The sequence below is a fragment of the Leishmania panamensis genome, assembly GCF_000755165.1.
Source record: "Leishmania panamensis strain MHOM/PA/94/PSC-1 chromosome 34 sequence".
Classification (NCBI taxonomy): domain Eukaryota; phylum Euglenozoa; class Kinetoplastea; order Trypanosomatida; family Trypanosomatidae; genus Leishmania; species Leishmania panamensis.
The window spans coordinates 839,391-865,149 of NC_025881.1; the positions used below are offsets into that span (position 1 = coordinate 839,391).

At 55.6% G+C, this 25,759-nt stretch overlaps 6 protein-coding genes across 6 annotated transcripts, besides 1 other annotated feature; all 6 read left to right on the top strand.

Annotated features, from left to right (window-relative positions):
* Positions 1-374: 374 nt before the first annotated feature.
* Positions 375-919: a repeat region.
* Positions 920-2,043: 1,124 nt separating this feature from the next.
* LPMP_342190 (hypothetical protein) lies at positions 2,044-4,803 on the top strand (the record flags this gene model as incomplete). Its single annotated transcript, XM_010704343.1, has 1 exon — positions 2,044-4,803. The coding sequence occupies one exon, from the start codon at positions 2,044-2,046 to the stop codon at positions 4,801-4,803; it is 2,760 nt and encodes a 919-aa protein (XP_010702645.1).
* A 3,320-nt stretch (positions 4,804-8,123) lies between these two features.
* LPMP_342200 (ribonuclease, putative) lies at positions 8,124-10,208 on the top strand (the record flags this gene model as incomplete). Its single annotated transcript, XM_010704344.1, has 1 exon — positions 8,124-10,208. The coding sequence occupies one exon, from the start codon at positions 8,124-8,126 to the stop codon at positions 10,206-10,208; it is 2,085 nt and encodes a 694-aa protein (XP_010702646.1).
* Positions 10,209-11,265: 1,057 nt separating this feature from the next.
* Positions 11,266-12,720, top strand: LPMP_342210 (aminopeptidase P, putative; the record flags this gene model as incomplete). The annotated part of the gene is made up of 1 exon (XM_010704345.1): positions 11,266-12,720. One exon carries the CDS (start codon positions 11,266-11,268, stop codon positions 12,718-12,720), a length of 1,455 nt encoding a protein of 484 aa, XP_010702647.1.
* Positions 12,721-14,096: 1,376 nt separating this feature from the next.
* Positions 14,097-14,693, top strand: LPMP_342220 (hypothetical protein; the record flags this gene model as incomplete). Its single annotated transcript, XM_010704346.1, has 1 exon — positions 14,097-14,693. One exon carries the CDS (start codon positions 14,097-14,099, stop codon positions 14,691-14,693), a length of 597 nt encoding a protein of 198 aa, XP_010702648.1.
* Positions 14,694-15,954: 1,261 nt separating this feature from the next.
* On the top strand, positions 15,955-18,384 carry LPMP_342230 (hypothetical protein; the record flags this gene model as incomplete). The annotated part of the gene is made up of 1 exon (XM_010704347.1): positions 15,955-18,384. The coding sequence occupies one exon, from the start codon at positions 15,955-15,957 to the stop codon at positions 18,382-18,384; it is 2,430 nt and encodes an 809-aa protein (XP_010702649.1).
* Positions 18,385-20,954: 2,570 nt separating this feature from the next.
* LPMP_342240 (hypothetical protein) lies at positions 20,955-24,854 on the top strand (the record flags this gene model as incomplete). Its single annotated transcript, XM_010704348.1, has 1 exon — positions 20,955-24,854. The coding sequence occupies one exon, from the start codon at positions 20,955-20,957 to the stop codon at positions 24,852-24,854; it is 3,900 nt and encodes a 1,299-aa protein (XP_010702650.1).
* Between the last annotated feature and the right edge of the window lie 905 nt (positions 24,855-25,759).

Here is a 25,759-nt window from a genome sequence, read left to right on the forward strand (position 1 = left end):
AGGGCGCGAAGAAAGGCAAACGTCGGCGTTAAAGACAGGCAAATAAAACCGAAGAAAATCAACTTGATCAGCCAAGCCCTAGCGGGGAAGTTATGGACGCGGGGCCCCTGCTGTGTGGGATTTTCTTTTGTGTGTGTGCAAACGTATTTCTTCACGACATGTGGATCGACTGCACTGCCAACTGTCAAAAGCAAAAAGGACTCTCTAGCGGACGTTCGAGCGCAAGGGCCAGCCCTGAGTGTGCTCTAGAAGCTTGGGTGCGGTGGTGCGCGTCCAAAAATGGAGAATGCTCACGCGCATTAATGTGGTTGTGTGCTCCTCTGTCTGCTGGTGAGTGTACATTGATGATCTTCTTGCTGGTATATTATCTATGCCCCTGAGGACGCGGGACACCCCGGATGCCACGCACCGGGGAGCAGTGCACCCCCCGCTCTGGGGGAGCCAGGCAGTCCCCTAGCGCTGCCAATGCAGACGCAGTTCTGGCGGTCACAGGGAGAAAGTAGCGGCAACGCAGGGATGCCAAAGCGATGTGCCGCCGCTGATGTCGGCGGTCAGATACTGGATGGCGCTGTGCCGGAGCGATCCGCGACGGTAAAGACGTTTACGCCCATCGATATGATGGTCAGAGTGCCAGCGTGGCTCGAATGCGTCGCACTGGGCCCTCGCTGCCCACTGGTGTGGGAAGCCTGAGCCACTCTGGGGAATGCATCGGGTGGCGGCCGGCATGATGGGCGCAGCTGTGAGGCGACCTGCGGCACGCTGGGTGGGTAGAGTGGGAGGAAGGGGCCGTGCTCCGATGACGACGTCAGCGCACTGCTGTAACGCGTGCATCTACAGCTGCCTCGCACGACACCATGGGCCTGCGACAGGCCGAGGAGTAGAGCAGCATTGAGCTCACGTATGGCAGAGAGTAGACCCGGTGAGCAAAAAGTTTCTTATTGTTTTCTTCATCTCTTGTTTTATTTTTGTTTTGTGTCGTACTGTTTATTTTTCTCTCCCATATGGCTTCTTTCTCTCGTTGTGCTCGTGAGTGCAGCTGTGTGGTTGTTGGTGTGTCCATCTACCCTGCTTTCTTTGTTCTCTCCAATCACGATGTTTCTCTGTGCCCCCGCCCCCTTGTCGTGACGGTGGCGCAGCAAGGAAAAGAAAAAACCCAGGAGAAGGTAAAGTAGTGCCTACTCTACTCCTCCCCTACACGTCACTGGCTGTCTCTGCGTATCTAGGCACCTGTATAGGACCCCCAAAATGTATCTGTAGACCTATGTGTCTCAAGGCTTTTGCCCCTTGTTTCCCGCTGCACCACTGCGTGGAGCTGGCGCTTTCTCGCTACTTCCTCTGCAGCAACTGTTTGCCTGCTCAACTAGTGTAAAAGAGAGGGTAAAGCGGCCCAGATGAGTGCATGCTGGCGCACGGAATGTGCGACGGGAGTGAGAGCTGGTGCGGGCACTCTTTCTGCTTCTCTACTTCCCCAGGGTAAAAGGCAGGAAAGGGAGGCTCAAAGGGGGCCGAGCGAGATCTGGCGCTGCAAAGCGCCGAGAAAAAAGAAAACGATTGCTCTTGTGCTATGGCAGTCGCCAGAGTCAACCTTCCTCTGTATCTCATCCTTGTCCTCTCCTTCTCTTCCCCCCCTCCCTGAATCGACGGGTCTGCGGGTTTGTCTAGAGGGGGGGATACGATAATAAAAAGAAAGAAGAACGCATTAAAGTGCAGGGTTGCAGCCGAGAAACACACCTTTGGCTTTGCCTGTGTGTACATGTGTGTGTGTGTGGGGGTCTCACACTGACATTGCACAGCACGTTCACCCTTCTCGACACGGTGGAGGCACATTCGAACTGTCATCTCCTCGTTCCTGTACAACGCAAGAGACTTGCCTTCAGCGAAAGGGACGTACACAAGAGAGAGGTGGTGGTGGGGCGCTGCTGCTCGCATCATTCTTGATTTTTAGTAGTCGCTCTTTACCACGTCGGCTGAGGTACACGTGCACAAGCCAATAATTCGTGGTGACGGTGGGGTGAGTAAGTGCAAAGTCTCTCGGGCCTCTCCATGACTTCTCTTGCACCGCAGATCCTCGCCGCTCTGGCGTCCGCCTCCAGCCCTGTGACTGAGAGGCGCCAGGAAGGTGACGCTCAGCTCCAGCAGCTTAAGCTGAACGCCACTGTGTACTTCTCCAGCTGCGCCGAAATCTTTGTTTCGCAGCAAGCTGATCTACGCGGGCGGCAGTTAGTGGGTTTCCAGCTGAAGAATAGTCTCGCAGACCCTGCGTGTGCGCAGAACGCGCAACTTCAATTGGCGGTGTGCGAGCACGCAGTCGCCGATCCGCAGCGTATCATCCGAAATGTCGCCGGCAGTATTATCAGCGTGGCGGTGCGCGAGGGGCTGTGGCCTGCGGAGCCGGTCGTCCGACAACTCGGCACCATTCTCACCCAGCGCAGCAACGAGCTTGGCGCGGTGCATGGCGCCATCCGCGCCTTGTCGTACATCGTCGACGATGCCGTGTCGCTGCTCGATGTGGCGGGGCTGACGAAGCCGGTGCTGCTTGCTGCACTGCCGTACCTCACGTCGACGGCCTTTGGTACAACTGGCGCAGACGCGCTTGAGATACGTGTCAAGGCTTTCGAGGTTGTTGCTCTGATTTTAGAGCATGCAGGCATGGACTTTGAGTCCAGCAGCTACCAGAGTCTGCAGGGCGGCATCATCGGCGTTGTGCAAGCGTGCTTCGACAACCTAAAGGCGCCCCTCTCCCAAGCCATCGCCACACAGTGCATTCGTTGCCTTGCGCTGTCCCTCACGTTCTACCGAGATATCGACGACGACCTGTTTGAGCAGATCGGCCAGCTCATGTACCAGGCGACCACTGCAGGCAACGGGGCTGCTCCGGCTAACGCCGAGGAAGAGAGTCTCCGCATTGAGGCGACGGAGTTCTGGCGCGCCATCTTGCACTTCCCTCACTTTGCTCAGGTGGCTCAGTCCACTGTCGTGCAGATAATTCCAGTGATCATAAAGTCAATGATTTACTCTGAGATGGAGATCGGTATGCTGCAGGCGAGTGCCGAGGACTGGCAGGTGCCGGACAAGATCGACTCAATCCGTCCACGCCACTACAAAGAGCACAGCAAGACCACTGGTGGCGGTGGCGACGACCAAGAGGAGGACGACGGCGATGACGACGACGAGGTGGAGGAGTGGAACCTGCGCCGCGTCTCGGCGTTGACGTTAGATGAACTCAGTCAGTACTACGGCGACCTAGTTCTTTTGCCAGTGCTGAGCTGTGTTGAGGGGATGATCCGCTCTGGACCGGCTAACTGGCGCCAGCAGGAGGCTGGTGTGCTTGCCATCGGTGCCTTTTGCGAGGGCTGCTACGACTCCCTGGAACAGTTTCTGCCTGATATTTGTCCGATGCTTCTGCAGTTGCTCGAGGCGGCTGATACACATTTTCTCGTCGTGAGTATTTCACTTTGGTCATGCACCCGTCTCGGCAGCTACTTCCTCTCGAGTGATTCGTTGATGGGTCGGCTGATGGCGTGCATTTTGCGCAAGATGGAGAACCCATCTAAGATGGTTCAGGGTGCTGCCGTCGAAGCGCTTCGCAGTATGCTCGAAATGGCGGAGGAAGGGAAGGTGGACGTGGCTACCCCAGCCATTGTGCGCACCATCGCGACATGTTTTGGCGCCTATCAACTCAAGAACCGTGTGCTTCTCCTCGAAGCAGTGCAGTCTGTGTGCCAGACCCTCGGCACTGCCGTGCGCAGCAGTGAGGAACTCATCTCCACTCTTCTTGCGCCGCTGGGTCAGCTTTGGTCACAGACTCTGAATGACAGCCCCCTTCTGTGGAGTCTGTTCGACTGCATGGCAACCGTGTGCTCCACGCTTGGGCCAGCGATGCAGCCCATGACGGCAGAGATCTTCAACCGCAGCTTCTCGCTGCTGCGCGAGCATCTGCAGCATCGACACGCCGCCCTGCAATCGGGTGATATCCCGCCGGATGAGGAGTTCATTGTGACCTCGTCCATCTTGCTGAGTGGACTCTTTGATGCCATGGGTTCGGGGCTGGAGCCTCTTGTGGCTCAGAATGAGCCGGTGTTTATGCAGCTGACGCTTTCCATGCTCTCTGACGCGTCGCCTCACATTCGGCAGAACGGCTTCTGCCTCGCCAGCGATGTGGCGCGCACCTGTCCCATGCACCTGCAGCAGGTGCTCCCCCAGTTTTGCGACCTTGCGGTGCAGAATGTCACCCTAGCCGATGAGTCGTGCTACGCGGTGGTCAGCAACGTTGCTTGGGCGGTGTGCAACTTGCTGGAGCATCAAGTGGATGGCACTGGTGCCCCAACGATGCAGGCAAGCCCAGCCATGCCACATCTGTTTGGACTCTTTGCAAAGTTGCTGGGACAGACGAACATTACGTCGGACATGCGCAACATGGCAGAGAATGTGTTGCTGTGCCTCGGCGTCATGCTCTATGTGGATGCTGACGTGGAGTCGAAGGCGGGCTGCTCCGTGGAGCTCTTTGCTGGTGCGTTTTGCCGCTTCGTGCGCAACGTCCGCGAGTCATCATCGCTACTGGAGGCAGGCACGAACGGTTTTTTGACCGCAATACAGCAGAAACCGAGCATTGTGCTGACGAATCTTGTGCTCTTCTGCGACCTTGGCTGCTCCGTGGCTGTGGAGGGCATCGAGGCGAGCCGTATGATCCGTGATCTGCTTTCAAACGCGTTGCGTGCGAACCCCAACGCATGGCGCCAGGCGCTCGGTTCCTGCACGGAGCCGACACGCAAGAAGCTGTACGAGCGGTACGGCTTTCAGTAGGGTGGGAAAGCCCGAGAGGTCTGTTGTGGTTGAGTGGGACGTTTACCGCCGCCGCCAACTGATCAGTCAAAGCGGGAAAGGAAGGTAGGACAGGAAACACAGACGTGGTGTTCACAATCGCTGGCAGCTCTTCGCAGGAAAGAGTCCACTACTGGCATGTGCATGAGAGAGAGAGAGGGAGAGTGTGTGTATGCATGCGCATGTGAATGTGAATGTGTGCGTGTGTGTGCACACAGCCGATTTGCCTCCATTTTTCCTTTCATTATGATCATGTTTGTCTTCACCTCTGTAAGTCTCGCTCTATTGTTTTCCCTTTGTTCCCGCTCAATGTGTGACTCCATTTTTGGTTGTTTTGTTTTTCTTCTCGTACTTCTCCCTTCCTCGACTAACTAAAAGAAAAAAGAAAAATGGAAGGCAATCAGAGAGGTGAGTGTCTCTTGTGTGTACATGCGGTGGTGTTCTATGTTTGTGTGTCTGTGTGACCTGTGCCTTGTCGAGTGGAGGGAGGAGGGCGAGGCAGCGAGCCGGGGGAGGGATAGTTTCTGTTTCTCTCTCCGTGTATCATCAGACTGTTGCCACCCCCTTTCCATTTCTCTTCTCTGCGGTCTCCTCCTCCTCTCTGGCCGTGCGTTATTTTCCTCTCGTTGGGTATTTGTGTTATGTACGGCGACGCCTTCTCCCTTCTTACGCACTCGTTTTCTCTTGTCGTCTCTATCGCTAACCCCCTCTCTCATGCCCTACCTGACGCAAGGCTTTTTTAAAGTTTCTGTTCTTCATCTCTACTCTCGTACGCTGCCCCCCCCCTCCCTCTCCGCCTCTTTATCCTTTTCTTTCCTCAGATCTCTCATCCCTTTCGTTTGAGGTGACGGCGTGGAAGAGAAGGTGGACGGTGGATGAGAGAGAGGAAAACCTGCAGACGGAACAGAGGTGATGCCAATGCGCGGCGTACGAAGACGTAAAAAGCGCATAGAGGAAGTGACGAGCTGATGGCTGTGTATTGAGGCAAGCCACTGCTTTTCTCAATGCAGAGGCTGCCATACGTGAATAAAAAGCTCAGCAGCAGACGAGCCACAACAGCATGTATACGTACGCGCACTCAGAGGAGGCACAGTACGTGTGCGCGAGAATCCTAATTGTCCATCATCATCCCTTAATACGAATCATAGAGAGAGAATGCGGTAGGTCAGGGAGACGCCGGAGATGGCAACCCAGTGCAGGACTTGGTTTCTATGAATGAAGGGCTGTTTTGACGTCTCTCTCTCTGTGTGTGTAAAGGGGGACTGCAGACGTTCTTCTCTTCCTCCTATGGTCTCTTGCCCCTGTCTCACACATACATACCTGCAGGTGAGCTGGACTGTGTTACGTCGCGGACGTGCTCTGTACACTTCGATTCCCCCTTTTCTCTCGCCTGCAGGCACCGCCTGAGATCGTGTTCTGGCACACTGCACGTGACGAGGCACAACAGGGGCTGATGCCGAGAGGCGGGAGGGGGGGGGAGAGGAAAGCGAGAGGGGGTAGACGAGGCACGGGGGAGAAAAGGAGATAAGTGAGCGTGCCGACATTGAACCATGAAGTGCAATGCCGAAAGCGTCGAAAAAAATAGTACGTGAGGAAGCACGAATGGCTGTTAGATGAAGTGAATTCTACTCGATTCAGCTACACATCCTTCTACTTTCCACTTTGATCAGCAGGTTCGGGCTGTGAAGCAGACGCACAGATGCGTGCATATTTCCCTTCGTGTATGCATGTGTCTGTCTGTGCATCGCCACATGGAAGAGCCGGGCAGACAATGCCATCACCGCCCCTCATGCCATCAATGACGATCTACATCTCTTATTGGTCCTCTACGCAAGCCTTCCACACCAGAACACGCCCCCCCCCACACACACACACACACACAGGCAGCAGTGTGGAGCTTCTTATTTTTCCCCTGTCGATAACCACACAAACACCTCTCGTTCCTCTCTGCTATCATTGTTGCCTTGTGGAACGTGAGGGTAGAGTGCAGGTTGAGCCACCTACGCTAGTAAAGGCGTACGTACGAGTGCACTGCCATACCTGATGATACTGCAGCGAGGGCACGTCTCAGAGAGCGAAGGTTGAGGACTGACTCTCACGCTCTCTTCCCTCCTTATCTTCACCTCCCCTTCCTACGCCAGCGAGGGAGTGCGGGGGTCCTTTTGGAAATAAAAAAGACTAGCGAATGACTCTTTACGCGGTTGTGTTTGTTTGCTGCTCGGTGCTCTTCTCCGCGCGTAACGGTGCAGCGAGGTCGGGGGACGCTCGTGTTTTCCTTTCGCTGCTCAGTGGAGGCGATATCCTTTGTTCGGCGCGTCAGTGCTACTTCTAGTCTCCATTTTTGTTGAGAAAGGCCACAGTGCCCCTATGGTCCCTTCTCTATCGTTGTTTCTGCTGCCCGTGCCTCCCGAGTCAGTCTCACCCACCCGAGTCCCCCTTCGTATTCCTGTCCAGTGCGAGAAGAATGTGGAAAGGCGGGTAGCTCCGCACGCTCGCCAGTGCGCACGCACAACATATACGCCTATCGACGCCCTTGCATGCGAGGCGCGCACTTCTCCTGCCTGTATGGCCTCAGCGTAAGCGGCACGACTCCCCACACGCCAGAGGTCGGGTCCATTGGGATGAATATGCTGACTCGCTCATGGCCTTGATGTGGCTCACTCTCCCTTCTTTACTTCACCCCCTCCCTCTTCCTCTTTCACGCGGGTGAAGTATGGGGGTGCATTACACTTAGCTAGTCGTGTCCATCTCTACTCCCGCTTCACTGCAATCCACTTTTCACAACTACCGTTTTTTTTTGTTCTTTTCCTCATCTAACCCTCATCTCTTTTCTTCGAAATCGATTCCAGGCGTGCTATTGATCACATTGTTTATCCTGACTGTCTATGCAGGCGTTGCTGCGCATCGAAGCTGAACACAGCATTTCCTCGTTTTTTTTTAGTTCTCTGCTGTGGTGAGGTACGTTGCACGCACACAGTCGTGCAACTTACCCCACTCCGAAATTACTGATCTCCATTCCGTACCTAGTGCCCGCCTTTTTTTTCATGTGGATAACACGCCATTGCATAACAGCCAGCACGAAGGAAATTTAAACTTGCCTTCGTATTCGCATGCTCACGCATGCACATCTTGCCGGGCGGTCGTTATGCCTTTTGATTATTATTATTTTTCCACTTGCATTGCCAGTATCTTATTCTGATTCTCGCACTCCTACCCCTCCGCGACGGTGGTAACCCCTTCGCCCCGTCACTTCACCCTTCTGCTTGCAGCCCGCAGAGAGCCCTGAGGCACAACGGGCAGAGATGGAGATAACGAACAACAACGTGGGAATGCTGTTGCCCTATATGGACACGATTTTGCGCGACTGCTCCTTCTTCACGGTTGACCTGGAGTTCTCTGGCATTGACCATGACAGAGACGACGCCTGCGCGGAAGCACCAGAGCAAGCTATCCGCTCGCTCATGCGAAAACCATCTGACTTGTACCTGGCAAAGTTGCAGGATAGCAAGTTGTACAGTATAATGCAGATCGGCATCTCCGTCTTCACCGAAGTAGAGGTTGGTGACGCCAACGGGGTCTCGACTGCGAATGGGGCAACACCATCAACGGTGCCGTCGGCGGCTGCTCACCTGAAAAAGGAGGTCGCCGATTTTTTGGCGGCGGAAGTCGAAAATTACACCGCCTATGCTGAAACCACCGCAGTGGTAGAGAGAATTCTGTCGAGTGCAAACGGCTCTGCGAAGGACTTCGCGTCCGCTTTCAAGTACTTAGCTGATCAAATGCTTGCAGTTGCGCAGTCGTTGGAGATGGCTGCAAGGGCTAACAGCATTCGTGCCACAGAGGGGCCGCCGCTGTCGAGTCAGTCTCTCCCTATCTTGTGGCAGCGTTACCACTTCTTAGAGACGCTCAGTCACGCTGTTGCGAGCTACCAGATAAAAAGCACTGCGGCCGATGTGAAGGTGCCACTAACACCGTCGACATGCTACACGGTGCACACGTTCTCTGCACTGATGTTCCCAGCCGCCACCGACACTGAGGTGGATGTGACCCTCAACATTGCTACCGCCGAGTTCCTCGCCAAGAACGACATGGACTTCACGCGCTGGGTCAAGGAGGGGCTTCGCTTTGAGCCAGTTAAGGTGGCGGCCGCCCAACTCACCAAGAAGGTGGAGGCGCAATTGCAGGAGATAAATCTGCTTACCCAGCCGTACACCATGCTGCAAGGGTACAAGGAATGCATCGGCCGGAGACTAGACAATCTGCTTCCTCTTTTACCAGGTGAGTTGCAACTGGTAAGGTTTATTCTCTCTCTCTCGAGCAAGGAGTTTGACGATCCGGCGGCTGCGAATGTGAAGCAGTTTTACGTTAAATCACTTGCTCTTATTATCTCCTTCGCGCGTGGAATCGTTCCAGAGTCGGCGCTGCCGGAGTACATCTACACGAAAGAGAAGCTGTACAGGGCGGAGATGAACGCGCTGTCAGCAATTGGTGTGACTAAGGCGAATCGCAGGTTTGTGAGGACTGCTGTCTTCAACACCTGGGGCAATGGCTGCAGCTCCAGCCTCGTCTCTCGTAGCTACGGCAGTGACCTCTTGAAGACCCTCTTGTATGCCACCGAAGTGCACCGGAAGCCCATTGTTTTCTACAATGGCTACACAGATGTAATTTTTCTGCTACTCGCCCTTTACGGCGCATCGAGCATGCCGCTCAACCTGCAGTCCTTTAAGTCGCTGGCGCATCGGCATTTCCCGTCACTTTTCGACACCCGCATTCTCAGCTGCGCCGAACCGCTTCAGGGCTTGGGGGACTTTTCTGGGAAGCTGTGGAATGTGGTGGATGAGATAAGCAAGGTAAGCACCATCGGGCCGTATGTATCGTTTAAGTTTGACTCGACCTTCTCTGGCGGCTGTGGCTCCACGCAGAGCTCGATGACCCACAACGCAGCCTTTGATTCCTTGCTTACTGGCAAGCTCTTTGCGTTTGCCAAGTACGGACTAGAAAATGCGAACACCAGCGTCAAGGTGTATGAGAATATTTTGTCAACCTATGCAACATTGAAGTCGATCTACCTGGTAAACCGCATGGATGGCATGAAGCGGGAGACGGCGGCAGTCGTGTACTACATTTCTAACAAGCCTGCGCTGCGGGTGGATATAATACGTAAGGCGCTCGAGTCGTGTAAGATCACTGCCGTGATCCTCTTCCGAGGCCACGGTTATACCATTCAACCGATAGGTGCTGCGTGTCAGATGCCGAACCTGGTGCAGACGATGATAAAGGTACTGAGTGCTAAGGTCCACGAAAAGGTCGAGTTGTATCAAATTGAGCTTCGAACGCGCGCGGCGATCAAAGGAGAGAGAGAGAGTGATTGCACAGGTGAGACATAGAGGAAGAGCTCGAGGATGCTCACTAGGACGAGACCTGCCTGCATATATATATATATCCGGCTGAGTTAGCTGTGTGATGATGGTGTCGTGAGGCCCGGCTGGCGGAACGGATTTTAGGGACGACTGAGGTGCATGGGTAGCAGAACAAAAAAACTGGAGCGGTCTGCCGCATTCGAAAAAGATTATGTAGAGGTCTTATGATCTTTGCCATCTCTGCCTGCTATAAACCTCTTTTCCGTCCCTTCTCTGTCTCGCTGCCACGCTCTCTCGCTTTGTTCGGTGACGTTCTTTCTTTACTCGTAATCATTACGCTCGCAGCTGGAAGCAGGGTCGCACATGGAGGGTGGCGAAAGATGGGAAATGGGTACGCCTTCACTGTCAAAACCAAAGAATAAGAGTTTAGTACTCTGCGATGCGCTATTTTTTCGAACAAGGACACTGGACCAGACGATCAGTACCCCGTTGAGAGACTGAGGTCTATGCGGAGCTCACGACCGGTGAGGAGATGAGGATGGGCACACACCTCTCTCTTTCCTTCCTTCCTTCAGGCGCTGTAGTTTCAAGTAGCAGTCTCCTTCTCTGTACCCGTGGGTGTAACGGGACGGGTTTCCCTTCTTCACGGTGCCGCCCGGTGTCTCTTGGCAACGTTTCACCTCTTCGTGCCCGTCTGTCTGCCCCGTCTCGCTCCGCCTCTTTCTTTGCTGCCATTTTTCTTTCCATTTTAATTGTTTTTTCGTTCTCTCCTTTTATTGTTTGGTGTCGCAGCACCGCCCTCTTTGGTTGCCTTTTGCCTCAACGCCTCTCTCTTTTCTTTTGTTGTGTGTGTGTGCGCCCTCTCTCCTTTCGCACGTAACGTTACCCGTTCTGTGGCTACGCGGCCGATTGTGATGAGCGCGTCAAGTGCATTAAAGAAAGATCCACCACCTACTCACTCACCCAGCCCCGTCCCTGCATCTGCAGTTGCGTCGATACGCACATACGTTGGCACCCGTCCAGCGCATTCCTTTTCTTCTCTAGTGCATTTCCTTCTTTCGCTTCCTGTGAACAGCTTTCGACGATGTCCGCACACGATAAGAGTCTGGCATACCCCTTCTCCATCCCGATGAGGATGTATCGGGAACAGCGTGAGCGGCTGGGGGCGTCGCTCCAGCAGGCGTTCCCGGAGGGTGGCCACGCGGCAGTGCTGCAGGCTGCCTCTGAGGTGCCCGTGAACTCGACAGACTGCAACTATCTCTTTGTGCAGGAGAGCTACTTCTACTACCTCTTCGGTGCGGCGATACCGGACGCGTACGGCGCCGTGCTCCCAGGCGGCAAGGGAATTCTCTTCATTCCGCGGCTGCCAGCGGATTATGCAACGTGGATGGGCCCACTGCCGACTCCGCATGGAGTGAAGGAGCAGCTAGAGATGGATGAGGTGTACTACGCGGACGAGATGGAGCAGGTGCTGCGGTGCTGTGGGGTTCACACTGCTGAGGTCTTGAAGGGCACAAACACCGACAGCGGTCTTGAGGTGCTGCAGGCGAAGCTGCCTGAGGGGACGGCGCTGAACAAGTCCACCGACTACCTTTATCGCGTGCTGAGCTCACAGCGCTGCTACAAGACGGCACTGGAGGCTGACGTGCTTCGGTATGTGTGTAAGGTGTCGAGCGCCGCGCACGTCAAGGTGATGCAGATCGCAAAACCCGGCATGTCGCAGCACCATCTCGAGTCTACCTTTCTCCACGACGTGTACTACAATGGCGGCTGCCGGCGTGTGAGCTACACGTGCATCTGTGCCACAGGCCCCCACGGTGCCACACTGCACTACCCCGACAATAACTGCATGATCGAAGACGGCACAATGGCGCTGCTGGACATGGGCGGTAACTACCGCGGCTACGCCGCCGATATCACCTGCAGTTTCCCCGTGAACGGCAAGTTCACTGAGGAGCAGAAGGTGATTTACAACGCGGTGCTCGACGCACACGACAAGGTGATGCACGCGATGAAGCCCGGTGTGAAGTGGGTCGACATGCATCTGCTCGCCATCCGCACAACCTGCACACACCTGATCGCTGCAGGTATTCTCAAGGGCGACATCGACACGCTCATGGCGAAAGAAATTATGCAGTACTTTCAGCCACACGGTCTCGGTCACCTTGTCGGCATGGACGTGCACGACGTTGGCGGCTACATGGAGGGCTGTCCAGAGCGACCGATTAAGAAGGATTGCTGCCGCCTGCGTACTGCGCGTACCATCGAGGAGGGGCTCTACATCACCATAGAGCCTGGCTGCTACTTTAACGCAGCGCTTCTGGAGATGGCGAAGGCAAATGCTGATGTCAAGGAGCATTTGAACATAGAAAAGATCGAGGCGTACGCGCAATTTGGTGGCGTGCGCATCGAGAGCGACGTCCTGGTGACGAAGGACGGCGTGGTGAACTACACTACTGTGCCGCGCACGGTGGAAGAGATCGAGAGCACTATGGCGGGCGCGCCTTTCAGGAAGGAGGTGGAGGTGTATCACAACTGAGTCAAGCCGCAACTATTGTGGTGGTGGTATTCAGGATGCTAGTCGATATATTTTTTCATCGATGCCGCGTAGATGCTTGGTATGCGTGTCGCTACTGCCTGTAGCGAACCTCCTGTTGAGCCGACGAGGGAATCGGGTCCAGATGCGGGTTGCACAGATGGGACCTTCCACACCGGCATGCTCACATTCTCGTGGGCTGAGAGGGTGGGAGGGACTCAACAAACTCCATCATGATGCAACAGTCACAAAGAAGATCAGAGAAACGACCAGGCATAGAGAGAGAGAGGTGCTTCCCCCTTTTCTTCTTGCTCTTGTTGTTTTCCTTTGTTTGTAGGTGCTCACGTTCAGGTGTTTGGGAGTAAGAGGAAGCGCCGAAACAATAAGCAGTGGCTGTGCTTGACGCTTTTTCTCGTCTCACGTTTGCTCGTTCTTTCTTTATTTCATTCTCGTCATTTTGGGGCTTCACGAATTCGCTGAGTTCTGATTGTGGGGGGGGGGTTTGTTGAAGAATGACGGGTGAGTGCTGTCTTGTTTCTTTTTCTACGCGCGTGTGAGTGTGAGTGTGTGTGCGGGTGATGCGTATGCGTATGTGTATATTCTGTGCGTCAGCGGTGCTTTTTTTTAAAAAATAGGAGATGAGGAGGGGGCACCGACATTCGCGTGTAGTGAGAGACTCTCCGAAAATGAGAATGGAATAGAAGAGCAAAAAAGAAACAGAATGGGAAACTGCTCGCAAAGTACACCCAAAGAACCATAACAGCAACCCCCTCCCCCCCAAAAAACAAAATAAAGCCAGTTGCCGTAGCTCTTCTCCGAGGCAGTGCCCTGACGAAAATGATGCCACAGCAGGGCATCACAGTCCTCAAACCTTTCTGCTCGACACAACAGCCGCGGCGGTACCGTGATTTGCCATGGCTGCAGGTGAGGATGATGTGTCGCGTGCAAAGGATAGTGCGTGTGGTCTGTCCACTGCTCCAGATTGGAGGAGCAAGCTGCACCCACGTGCGGGGCTGTTGATTGGCGCGTGAGTGTGTATGTGCGTGTACGCGCCTCCTTCAGTGACCCCGACCGGCCTCTATCATGAAAGAACCCGTTGCTGACTCATTCCTCCGTCTTGCCACTGTTTTCTGTATTTATTGTTCCCTTGGGTGTTCTTCACCACTCCACCTCCACTTCCTTCCCTTCCCCTTCTTCGACCTTCTACAGTCAACAGAGAGAGACTCAGCAGGTCCCCATTCACACAGCCCCGCGGTGTTGCCTCTGCTGACCGGCTTCCCCCTCCTTCTGTGGGTGTTGGTGTGGAGCTCACACAGCTGGACCCAGTCGCCATTTTTGGGATTTGAAGGTGGCGTAGCAAGAGCCACAGAGGCTGCAAGATGAAGTGGAAGCAGGCACCTCGCACTTCTGCCAAGAAGACGCCATCGATTTCCACGAAGAATGGCAACCCCACCGCCAAGGTGATCTCTACGTCCGCCACCTCCTCCACCTGCGACCTTGACGAAGTAGCGCTGTTGTTCAACACCATCAAGCATACCAAGGCGCAGAAGGACGGTAGCCCCGCTGCCGCTCAGCTGCCGCCTCTGCGGAGGGAAGTGGGAGGGGGATCAGCGAAGGCGCATAATCCCAAACACGCATCAGCCGGCGTCGGCGTGTCTCCTTCATCATCCTCACGGGGCGTTCAGGTTAAACCTGTTCGCGATGGACTCTATCATGCCCCAGAGAAGTCGGTGCAGATGAGTGACAACCAGTTCTTCAGCGGCACTTGGCTGAAGGAGGACCGCAATGCCACCGCTGCTTTCACCACTTGCTCTGCTGTCACAAGCACGGGGTCTCCCGAGGTGTCCGAGGCGCTGCAGCGCAGGGAGGGCGTTGATCGCATCGTGTCGATGGAGGAGCTAGCCAAGATGCTGTCACGGGACGCCAGGGCGGGCACCACCCCCAACTGCCCTTTTGACTGCGATTGCTGTTTCTGATCTGCCGACTGGAAGACTGTGGTGGAAGTGGGAGAGGTGCTGCACAGCCGACGAGAAGGGCCACAGCAGCAACCCATGAGTTGTGTCTGTATTCATGCACAAACACACATATATACATATATACATATATACATATATACATATATATATATATATATATATATATATATAGTTCTGCCGTTGACGCCTGTGCATCACCAGAGACAAAGTGTGTGTCAAGCGCCGCATATGTGGTGTGTTAATTGATCGTGTAATAGCATTCACTTCAGAAACATCCACAGCGAAAAAGGTAACAACAAAAAAACAAGCGGGGTTCGTAGTTTCCCTTCTGTGCGAATGAAGACGAGGTGCTATTGTGGGTGCCGGTGCAAGTGAAAGAATCCCAGTCGCTGGCCTAATGGGACTTTCCTCTTTCCTTCAGCTATGCTTTCAGTTTCAGCTGCACGAAGCCAACCGACTTCCTCGCTCTTCTCCTCTTTTTTTTTTTGGTGGTGATGGTGCCTTTTCATAGCCGCACCCTCCCAATACTGTCTGCTCCTTCTCGGACTTGCTCACGCTTGTGCTTGCCCAGCGTGCAAAAAAGGACCAGATACTCTACTCGCCCCTACGCTCGGCCCAGACAACACGGAGGTGCCCCGTGCCTGCGAGAAGGTCTGTAGTTCTAAGTCTGGTCCTGTATGATGGAATACAAAACCTTAACTGCCTCTTTCTAACACACACGCACATACAAACTGTTTCTCCGCCGCACTGCGCGCGGAGTCTTCCATTCGCAGAGTGTACGCCACTCGCTTCATGCTGGTGGTGATGGTGGGGGAAGCTGTTAGAGAGACGGCTTTATCGACAATACACGCTCGAGAGCGCGTGAGAGAGGGGGAGGGATAGATTGGCAGACATGAAGTGGGAAAAGGCGGCAACACCGCTGAGTTAACGTTTCGTATTTTCTTCCGTCGTCACCCACTACATCCTTTCTCAAGCACCGTGATCGACTGAAGGCGAGGTGGTCACACAATAGTTAAGCGCTGAGACTTTTGCAATGGCCTCTGCCTCGTCAGATGCGGTGACGCGGGTTACAGCTCCTGATGACCCTGCGGCTCTTCTGCCGTCAGCACGAACAACCGCACCACGCCCTCGCCTGAACGTGTTGGAAGGACTGCAGTGCACACCGTCGCGTCGCTCGCTCAAGTTACCTGCCCACTGGCAAGCGCGACAGTTTCTTGCCTTCGACACCACTATCAGCCGCGACGAGCGTCTCCTCTTGTTTATGGAGATATTTGCGTTTCGCCACCACCTGGTCGACCGGCGCGTGCTGCCTGACTTTCAACCCGCCACGTACGCACCGGAAGAGCTGCTAGAGGTTCGTGTCATCACCGACCCCCGCCACCCTGCATACGGGCAGGCTGGGCTTTTTGCCAAGAGCACCATTCCTTCCAACACCGTTGTCACACCATATTCGGGCTTTATTGAGGTCTTTGCCACGTCGTGCAACTCTCGCACGTACACGATGGGGTTCGGCGCCGTCGGTGACGACTATGCGCTCGACGCGGAGTTTGTCGGCAACTACGGTCGCTTCGCTAACGACCCACGTGGCGTCGGGACTCTGCAGGCGAACCTCTCCGCTGAGAACCGCTTTAACAATCGCGGGGAGTCTTTCACAGCACTCGTGTCGCGGCGGCAGATCAGCGCGGGAGAGGAAATACTCATGTCCTATGGCAAGGCGCATAGACTGAGCGCAACACCGTGGATGAACGTGCAGGGAGAGCCAATCATGCGACCGCGCCTCGGCGGTGTCGTGCCGTTTCCATCTTTCCGCGCTGAGTCGCTTTCCGCTGCCGCCGCCGCTGTTTCTGCGTCGCCTGCGGTCACCGCGTCGTTGCCACAAAGGTCTGCTGACGGCGCCAAGGAGGAGGGTAACTGTGCGGCTAAGGGGTCCGGCTTCGCCGCCAACAATGCCTCCGCATCAGGTGATTTTTTCTCAATATCCGAGGTTGACTGCCCATCAGCACCTGCAACCGATCCCACGTGCGCATTCTTGAATGCACCGGGCTCGAAGCAGCCACCACCGCTTTCTCGGTTCTGCTCCGACATCGCTAACGATCTTCTTTGGGAGTGCACGCAGTGTGGTATGTGGTCGATCTGTGAGGCGTCAACCGCCGATGCGCCGCTGCGCTGCGAGGCGTGTGCCACTCCAAAGCTGAATGGCGCACGACTAATCAGTTTGCTCAGCAGTCCAGGCATCACCCAGGCGGCGCTGCTGGCGGAAGCAGGACTTGATGCGCAAGGTTACTCTGCAGCAATCACCTCCACACCACCGCAAACGCAGGCCTCCGCTGCGTCGCTTACCTCCTCTACTAGCTTCAGCTCCGAGCACACGGACTGGCCTATGAACGTGCCGTTTCTACCATGGCAGGTCTGGGATGCCGCGGTGCCACTAACGGTGCTAGCGAAGCACTCACGCTTTGAGACGCAGGGGCACATGTTCGTGTACACGGTCGACACCGGGCTGGGCCGAGAGAAGCGCAGTCGCAGTGTACGCGAGGCCTACGCGAGTGAATCCAGGGCTGCTGCGCACGGGCCGCGAGGAACCCCCAACTCAGGGCAATTGATGGAAGCCTGTTCCTCGAAGGCGAGTCGGTTTCAGTCTCCCTCCCATGACACAAATGACGCATCGCGAGCGGGAGTGCGAGTGCATGATGAACACTCTGTTACCGCAGAAGAGAACCCGACCGGCAGCCGTAGCCGCAGCAGCGCCAGCCACAACAGCAGCCGCTCCAAGTGCAACGCGTTGTGGGAGCGACAGGGCGATCTGGACTTGGAGGAGTTGGCACTTCTCAGCCCCGGTATTACGACACTGTCCCTGCTATCATCTCCTACTTCTGCCGCCTCGCCGACTAAGCTGTTCTTTACTGATAGGACCGTATCAGCGAGCGGAGAACGCTTTGATGTGGCCGGCGGTAATTTGGCGCTTGCACAGATGGGAACATTCACCACGGTCGCGTCGCAGGACACAAGGGACTCCGCTGCAGCCATCTTGACACGATCCCCGCTGTCTTACCTCTTGTCCACAACGCAGGAGGTGGATCGGCTTGTTGTTCTGCATCGTACCGCCGCCAGTGATCCATCACGGGTTCTTGAGACATCGTATTCGCCGCAAATGACCCTTGTTCGCCGGCGCTTACAGTGCATGACGCGTCGACTCTTCACTGGCAAAGCGTTTCAGCCGGGCGATGTCGTCAGCTATGTGGGCGGCCTCGTGCGGCAACGATGTGACCCCCGGTGTCGTGTGTCCAACTCCTGCCTCGAGATCCCCCTTCGATTCTTTCTCCCGATGCGCCTGCGCCTCCGATATGGCGGCGCTTGCTCAGCGCGCTCAGACGATTGCCCATGCGCCGCGGCGGAGGATGCGGCGTTGCAGACCTTCTGTGACCGCCTCGATCGCCTCTCCCTTGTTGTGACAAACGAGTTCATGTACTGTCCCTGCCTCGTGCTGGAGGCAAAGGCGACGGAGGCAGGGACGGCGCTCAACGGCTCTGCCAGCGATATCGTTGGGTGCATGGACGAAGTGGATGACGCACTCGAGTCCTGCAACGTGGCCCTCGTGCTCACGTTGGACGCCCTCGGCAGCCCTTTTGCATGTGCGGTGGCCATCAAATCCATCGGCGCCTTTGAGCCGCTTCTGGCGCGTGCGCAATAGTAGTCGTCAGAGGGGGGGGGGAGTGGGAGAGAGGGGGGGGGAGATTAACACAGGTGTAGGTAATCTCCGCGATGTGTCATGACGCTTCCAAGTCGAGTGCCTTTTTTTGTTTGCTTTCTCTCCCCCTTCCCAGGTTATTCCCCTCGGAAGTCCCCTTCCCCCCCCTCTCGCGAAACCGCACCATCGCCGGTTGTTGTGTGCAGCTGGGAGGGAGGGAGGCAGCGCCGCCTTACTGTGGAGCGCGAGTTTTCTCAGTTACAAGTGACTTGGACACGCCAAGAGCTGAACGGTATCGGCAGTGTTTACGCACGTTGCCCTTGATACCCTTTGCACAGCAAGAAAAAAAAACAAAACGGCTTCTCAATCCGACTTCTCCGCGACGGCGGCCGTGGATTAGCCCTTTCACTCCTGCACGGCGTTTTCTGTCTTTATTTTTTTTTTTTGCTTTGCATGTCCGTGTGGTCGTGGAGAGTTTCGAAACAGATGCATACAAGCGCACAAGAGGACAGCATACGATATCCCTCCCCCATTTCCTCGCAGTTCACATGCACGGGCTTCATCTGGCTTTGCGATACGATGTAGACGCCACGGCACTAGTCCTGCGTGGAGGCAGCTGCCTCTCATGATGCCGCTACACTCTTTTCTCCTTTCCTTTTTTTCCCTCTTCCCTCTTCTTACTCTGGCTCCTGTACTGCTTCTGTGCTTGCGTCCTCCCTTGTTTCTGGCCTCACATCACCCTAACTTAACGCGCGCGCACATACACACCCACGTGCTCGTCTCACCGACTCTCTTTTCCTTTCGCGTGTATGCCCACTCCCTATCTTCACACGCACTTCCGTTCCCTCTTCTATAAACACGCGTGCCCCCCTCCTTCCCTTTCCCTCGTCAAGTCTCCACAGGGATGCGCACCTCTCTTTTTGGTCTGCCGCTTCCGTAGTTTTGATGTGACAGGTCGGCGTCTAGTGTTGTGCCCCTTTTGCTCCTCCCCCTTTTAAGGGTTTCTGCCACGATTCATGTTGCCGCTGTGTATTTCAGATTGATGTTTTTCTTTTGCGTCCTGTTATCCTGTATCACACAGTCGCCCTAGAAGTTTTCCCTCTCCTTTCTTCCCCTTTCCTCTTTGCCACTCCCTGCCGACATCCTCCTCTCGCTGAGCGGGACTGACAGATTTCTCATACCCCGTCTCGTGTGCACTCGTTGAAACTCTTTTCCTTTATGCTTCGAGCGCGTCGACTCCTTTCTTCTCATCTTTTTTTTTGTGCTTCGTGCCTCTCCGCAACGCCCACCTTCATCTTTGCGGCTTCTTGCCTCCTCGTTCCTAAGGCAGGCGCATAGAGGGAGGGAGAAGACCGGAAACGAATTGCCACGACTACAGCGGTGAAAAGGCAGGAGAGCGAGAAGCCAAGAGACAGAGTATTCTCGGAGAGCTGAACGCGGTGGGTGACAAGCGAGCATTCCAGTGGTTTCCCAGGCCACTTCCACCCCTACGTGGTGGGTGCGACGACAAGAGGAAAAGTAACAGGGGAAGACGCAGGGGCTGCCATTTTGCTTTAGCTCTTGTCGGTTTCTTCGTTTCTTTTGTACAACTGTTTTTTGTCTTGCTCTGTGGTTGTTCTCGCCGTGCACCTCGATCCCGGCTCGCTTGTCAGCGCTGCATTTTGCCTCCTTCCCGTTGTGCATTATTATTATTATTATTATATATATATATTTTCGGTTGCTTCTGTTTCGGTGGTTGTGTTTCTCTCTGCTTTCTCTTGCTCCCTGTGACCTCGTTTCCTTGTACCATTGCGCTGCTGTGCTTCTTTGTCGTTATCATATTCTTTTCCCTTTCCCCTTGTTGCTCTTCGTGTGTGCATGCGGAGGGCGCTCTGTCTCCCCCCTTCTCTTTTTCTGCGTGTATGGATGTGCTCGGATTTGTTGCGTTTTTTTTTTCTCCTTTCCTGCCCTTTTTTGGCCACACTGTGCACCCTCTCACCCGTCCCCCTCTCTCTTTTCACGCTTCGCTTCTCATTCTAAAAGCGCCTTCGGCCTATTCCACTGCGGTTGTTCTCGTGCACAGGTGTGGTGAGGCGTGCTAAGGTGTGTCACTCTCTCTGTGCGCCACACCGGCTTTTTCTTGTCTTTTGACAACTTTGTTGTTGAGTCTCGATTCTTCTTGTGGAGTGTGCAGCTTTTCTGGATTCGCTTGCTTTGCCCGTCCCCCCCTTCCCCACGAATTAGCCTTTGTCTGACACCGCGAGCCGCCCTCGTCTCAGCAGGAGGCAAACGATCTCAGTCACCAGATTAACATACGGGTGAGTGCTGCGGCTGTCATGAGCGGAAGTGGAACAACAAGTAACGGCAGTGCCACGGGGCTCTCCAGCAGCAGCAGCGGCATCAGCACCAACAGTATCGCACCTACGTCAACACGAAACAGTGAGAACTGTACGAATAACGGGTCAAACAACATAGGCAAGAAAGCAAAAGGGACTGCGGCTGCCTCGATGACACCAGAGGCGAGGGGTAGTGGGAAAGACTACTATCCAGCTGGTCTGACCAGTCCCATCGCCACCTCAGAAGATGGAGGAAATATGATAGGTTCGACTGCCGCTACGGCTGGCAGCGGCCCGTCAAAATCGCCTTCATCCGAAACAGTGGCGACTGGTGTGACGCCAGTAGAGAGCGCCGTGTCGCTGCGCTCACCGGTGGACACGCTGGCTCGAGCGCAGAAGCTGCCGCAGGCCTTTACCACCTCGCTTTTGAACCTCGAGGTGAAGGTGCTGACGCAGGCTCTCGGCGCGGAGAACCAGTGGGCGGAGCAGGGCGACGGCCGTGTTGCATTTTGCGACTTTACCATCCGTGTCGTCGCGCCTGAGGTCAGTAAGGAGGCGCAGAAGGAGAAGGTGGCTGAACTGACGCCCTCTGGTGTCGCTGACGCAGCCGCGGTGCACGGAAACGGCGACGTAGGGGCTGCGACACGGAAGAGCACAGCCGCTCCGAATGCGTCGGCACTGTCGAACACGGTCTCGGAGTTTGACGAGGATGACCCAGCGGACGAGATGATCATTCTCGAAGACACCATCAGCAGCGACACCCCGTTTGTTGGCGAGAACTGCTGCATTGTGTGGAACAGTTTTGAAAAGCAGCTCTCTCTGTGTCTTATGTATGCCTCGGAGGAGGGCTACTCCGCGTCATGGAGCGCGCTAGTTGCGCTGCAAGACAAGAGCTATCCAGCGTTTCGCTTTGACCTCTTAGAGCGATGCCGGCCAGTCAGTGAGCAGACGGTGCTGGCACCGGGTGCCAGCACGTCCTCTACCACCTCATCCACGGCGGCGACTGACAGAACAGAGGGGGTGGTGCTTCCATACTCGTACTTCATCCATGCGAAGTATGACCCTCCACTCGGCTTTATTGAGCAGCACGCGCTGTCCCTCTCCATCATTGAGCACCGTCATGGGACAAACCGAGCCCTCTACGCGGACAAGGGTACGGTGCTGATAATGCTGAGCATGGGGAACGCTGACTTACTCGACTGTCTCATATCAGAAGCCACATTTCCGCTGCTTCTCTCGGGGCTGCAGTGTGCGGCGGAGCCGTTGAGCTGGTCGGTGCCAGAGCCACTGCAGCTGCTACACATCCCTGAGGAAGTCACCAATCTTATCCGAAAGGACCGCTGGATCGGCTTTTTGCAAGAAACGGTTTTTCCGAGTTGTGGCGCCGCAGACTTGGTTGCTGAGCTGCCCACTAAATTCGCAGCCATGAGTCGGAGAATTCGAAACGACATTGTGTGCTTGTTGCTCAGCTGTGACAATTTGTTCTCAGAGGCTTGTGAGGCGCTGCGGGTGATGCCTCCGGTGATGTCCGGTACGATGAGCGGTGGACCGAGTGCGCGCAGCCGCGTTCCGTCCAGTGAAACCTCGTCGAGCGCGACCTCCTTCAATTCTGAGGGACGTAGTAGCATGGGTGCAGTATGGAACGGCGCACCGTCACCCTCGTCCACACCACCGGCGATGGACATCATGTCCCTGGCGCAAAAGGCGGAGCTGCAAGTTCTTGCTCACCTACGCTTCTTCCGAGAACTCGTCACCCTTAGCATTGCCGAGCTCGGGCGTGAGATGGTGGGACCAATTGTGGGCAAGATTTATCACAGCGGTCTGCTGGAGCCGCTCTCCCTCGTGGCGGAACGGTTCGCGATGCCGAGCGGAACGGCAGCGGCGTTCGTCAAGCATGTTATGGACAGTAGTGGGGGCGGAGTGAACGGTGCTCGGCGCTGCGGCGGTGGCGGTGCCGCCTCCAACTCGAGCAGTGGCGCCGCTGATGGGACAAGCAGCACCGCCAACTACTACTCGCTCGCTGTGGAGCAGGAGCTAGCGGCAGTCCTGGACGTCACGCTCGTGCGGCTGAATGAGCGGCAGGAGGAGCAGCTGATGAACGAGCACGTACGGGCGCCGATCTTAGCGGACCCCGTCAAGTACAACGGCATCGTCACATTCATGCTACGGCAGCTAATTGTGAGTGGTACTACCGGGGCAGCCTTGTCGACTGGCCTCCCCGGCATCAGCACCAACGCAACTCGCCCGACTTACTCTATCTTTACGTCATCGAAGCGTATCCTTCGAGACAGCATGTCGTCCTCCAACCCATTAGTGCTCTTTCACGTCCTGGGCCTCCACGATGACGAGGGGTCTGCCACGTCAGAGCGCTTGCTGGACGCCGAGAGCACTGACATCCGCAATCGTTTTCACAACTTCATAATCACCAAGTACATTGCCCACGCCACACGTGGCCTCATGACGCCGGTGCCGCTGCCCCCCTCCCTCAGCGGCGTTGTCGGCCCTGCTCGCAACATTCCTATCGTGCAGTTTAGCAACGTCAGCGTGACGCAGAATAGCGGCGGCCGACCTGTGCATCACGACGGTAACGGTGGCGGTGCCGGGGGGGCGGCGGTTGTGGCGTCGAACACCGGCCCGGGATCTGGCGGGGGCGGTGCGGTCTCGCCGGTGTTACCGCTGCCACAGGGCATCACCCCCGCGCTAGTGCGGGTACTCGAGTACATGGTGTCCCTCACCAACAACGCGAATCGTGAGTTGATGCTCAAAACTGTCTTCCACTACAAATCCCACATCTGGCAGTTCATCGAAGGTGTGTGCGACACCCTGTGTGGTGCGAACGGAGCTGGCGCCCGGTGCCAGGTCGGGCTTGATGTTCTGTGTGGCTGCGTACGCTTTTTAAAGGTCATTGTGATGCAGATGACGGTGGTAACAGCAGAGGCGGATGTGAATCCGCTGTCGTCGTACGTGCCGTCGCGTGAGGCGTTGTCGCCGCAGCTTATCACCACGATTTGCCGTCAACTCACCGTGGAGAGGGACACCTTTGGCTACCTCCTGAAAGCCTACAACCGGCTGGGTGGGCTGCGCCGCAATTCCGTGTTCCACTCAAGCTTGCGAGCGGTGTTTGACCTTATAGGCAAGTGCTCCACTCGCGAGCCGGAGGAAAGCGCCACAAACAACCTACGTGACGTCCGCAACTACCTCTTTTTCAAGCATCTTACGCAGCTTCCGGAAGTGTTCGCTTGTCGTTACCGCGAGGCTCTCCTGAGCGAAGTGACGGTGCGCCTTGGCCAGGAGGCGACGCACTCGCCTAACGACAGTGTCTCGGTGCTCAGCAGCACTGCAGGCAGCGATCTGACTCGCTGCTCTAGCAAACTTCGCTTTGTCGACGAGCTGGAAGCGGTATCAGGCGGCGTGGATGGCACGGTGGTACCCAGCAGTGTCGTGAGTCCTGCCATCATGGTGAGCATGGCGAATGCGGAGGAAAAGCAGCGGAAGCGCAACATCCGCTCATCGGTCGAGCAGTCGAATATGATAGCCAACCATGTAGTGGGCCCACTACCACAAGTGCGTACCCTGACACCATTGGGCTTGGCGGATGCCCATGGTGGGCGGACTTCTCCCTCATTCTCGCCATCGGATCGCGTGAGCTCACCGCTGACGATCAGCATCACCTGCCCAAGTAGCAGCGGCAGCAGCAGCGAAGGTGGCTTCCACGCGCCAGTTAGTGATTTGTTCAAGATAAATGCCGCGCAGCCCAATGGTTCTTCGGCGCATGGCGATGGGCCGCTTGGTCAGGTCGGCTCCTCTAGTGCAGCTGGGTCCAACACCCGGGAAACAGAGACGGTGCTGCAGCCGACCGTGCCGAGGGAGGAGAAGCCGCCGGGACGTCCTCGAAACTTCTCGAGCGTCCTCGAAAATTCCTCACGCACGAGCACCGCAGTGTTTGGCGAGCAAGTTGGCCGGAGTCGAAGCATGGCAAGTACCACAACAAGGGATGCGCCGCCGCCATCATCGCCGGAGGTGTTGTTGAGCAAATCTGGCAACAGTTCCGTTCCACAGTGGCTGGAGCGTGCCAACGAGATTGCCTCGCCGTCCAATGACAACGTAGTTCTTCCCAAGATCAAGAAGCGCCTTTCAACTAACGGAAAGCGCTCGTGAAGTTGTTTCTTCAACACGCTGCCTTTTTGCAGTATTATCCCCTCAGCGCTCTGATGAGTGTGTGTGCGTGCTCAAGTCTGGTCTCGCATGTTTCCCTGCTTTCTTGTTTCTGCCAGGTATGTCTCATCAATGGGCACCGTTTCCTCTTCCCCTTTTTTGTTCTCTTGGTGCTACGCGAACCATCTTCTCGCAGGTGTCACGTGAGGTGGAGTCACACCGCTCTTCATCGCATTCTGCGTCTCACACATCGTTCCTTGTTCCCCTTTTCTCCTCCCCGCCGTCATCACTCAATCCATCACTGTGCATATTTTCTTTCAATTTCCCTTTATTTCTTTGCCCCCCCCCCCCTCTCTCCCTCTCTCTTATGATGTGCGGTCTCGCACCAGGCGGTGCAGCGAAATGCGGTAACCGCTGTGATCGCACCTACCCTTTACGCGGATATGCAGATGTGTATACAATGACCGAAGAACACGCGAAAGCAACTGAGCAGCTACCCTTGACACTTGATGCGTGTCTCAGGTTCATCTTGTGCTCTCTTTTTTTTTATGCCTGTATTGCTCTGGAAAAGGGGCTCATTTGATAGTGTTGTCTTCGTGACAGCCTCCCCACCGCTCCCAAGTCTCCCCCGCTATTCTCCTCCCCTCTCTGTCTCTCCTCCACTCAGCAGCGACTTCTATTTTTTTTTTCCCTTTCTGCGAAGATTTCATTGCGCATTTTTCTTTGCGACATCATCTCCCTCCCTTCTACGCCCTTCTTTGTTCCACCTTCTTTCTCTTCTCCCTTTTCCTCTTTCACCTCTTCCTCCCTCTCCCTCTCGATGGCGAGTGCGGACGTTTGAAAACGATGGGACATCAACGAGGGAGCCGACGAAAAAGGCGCATTCTACTTTTGCCCCTCCTTTTTTT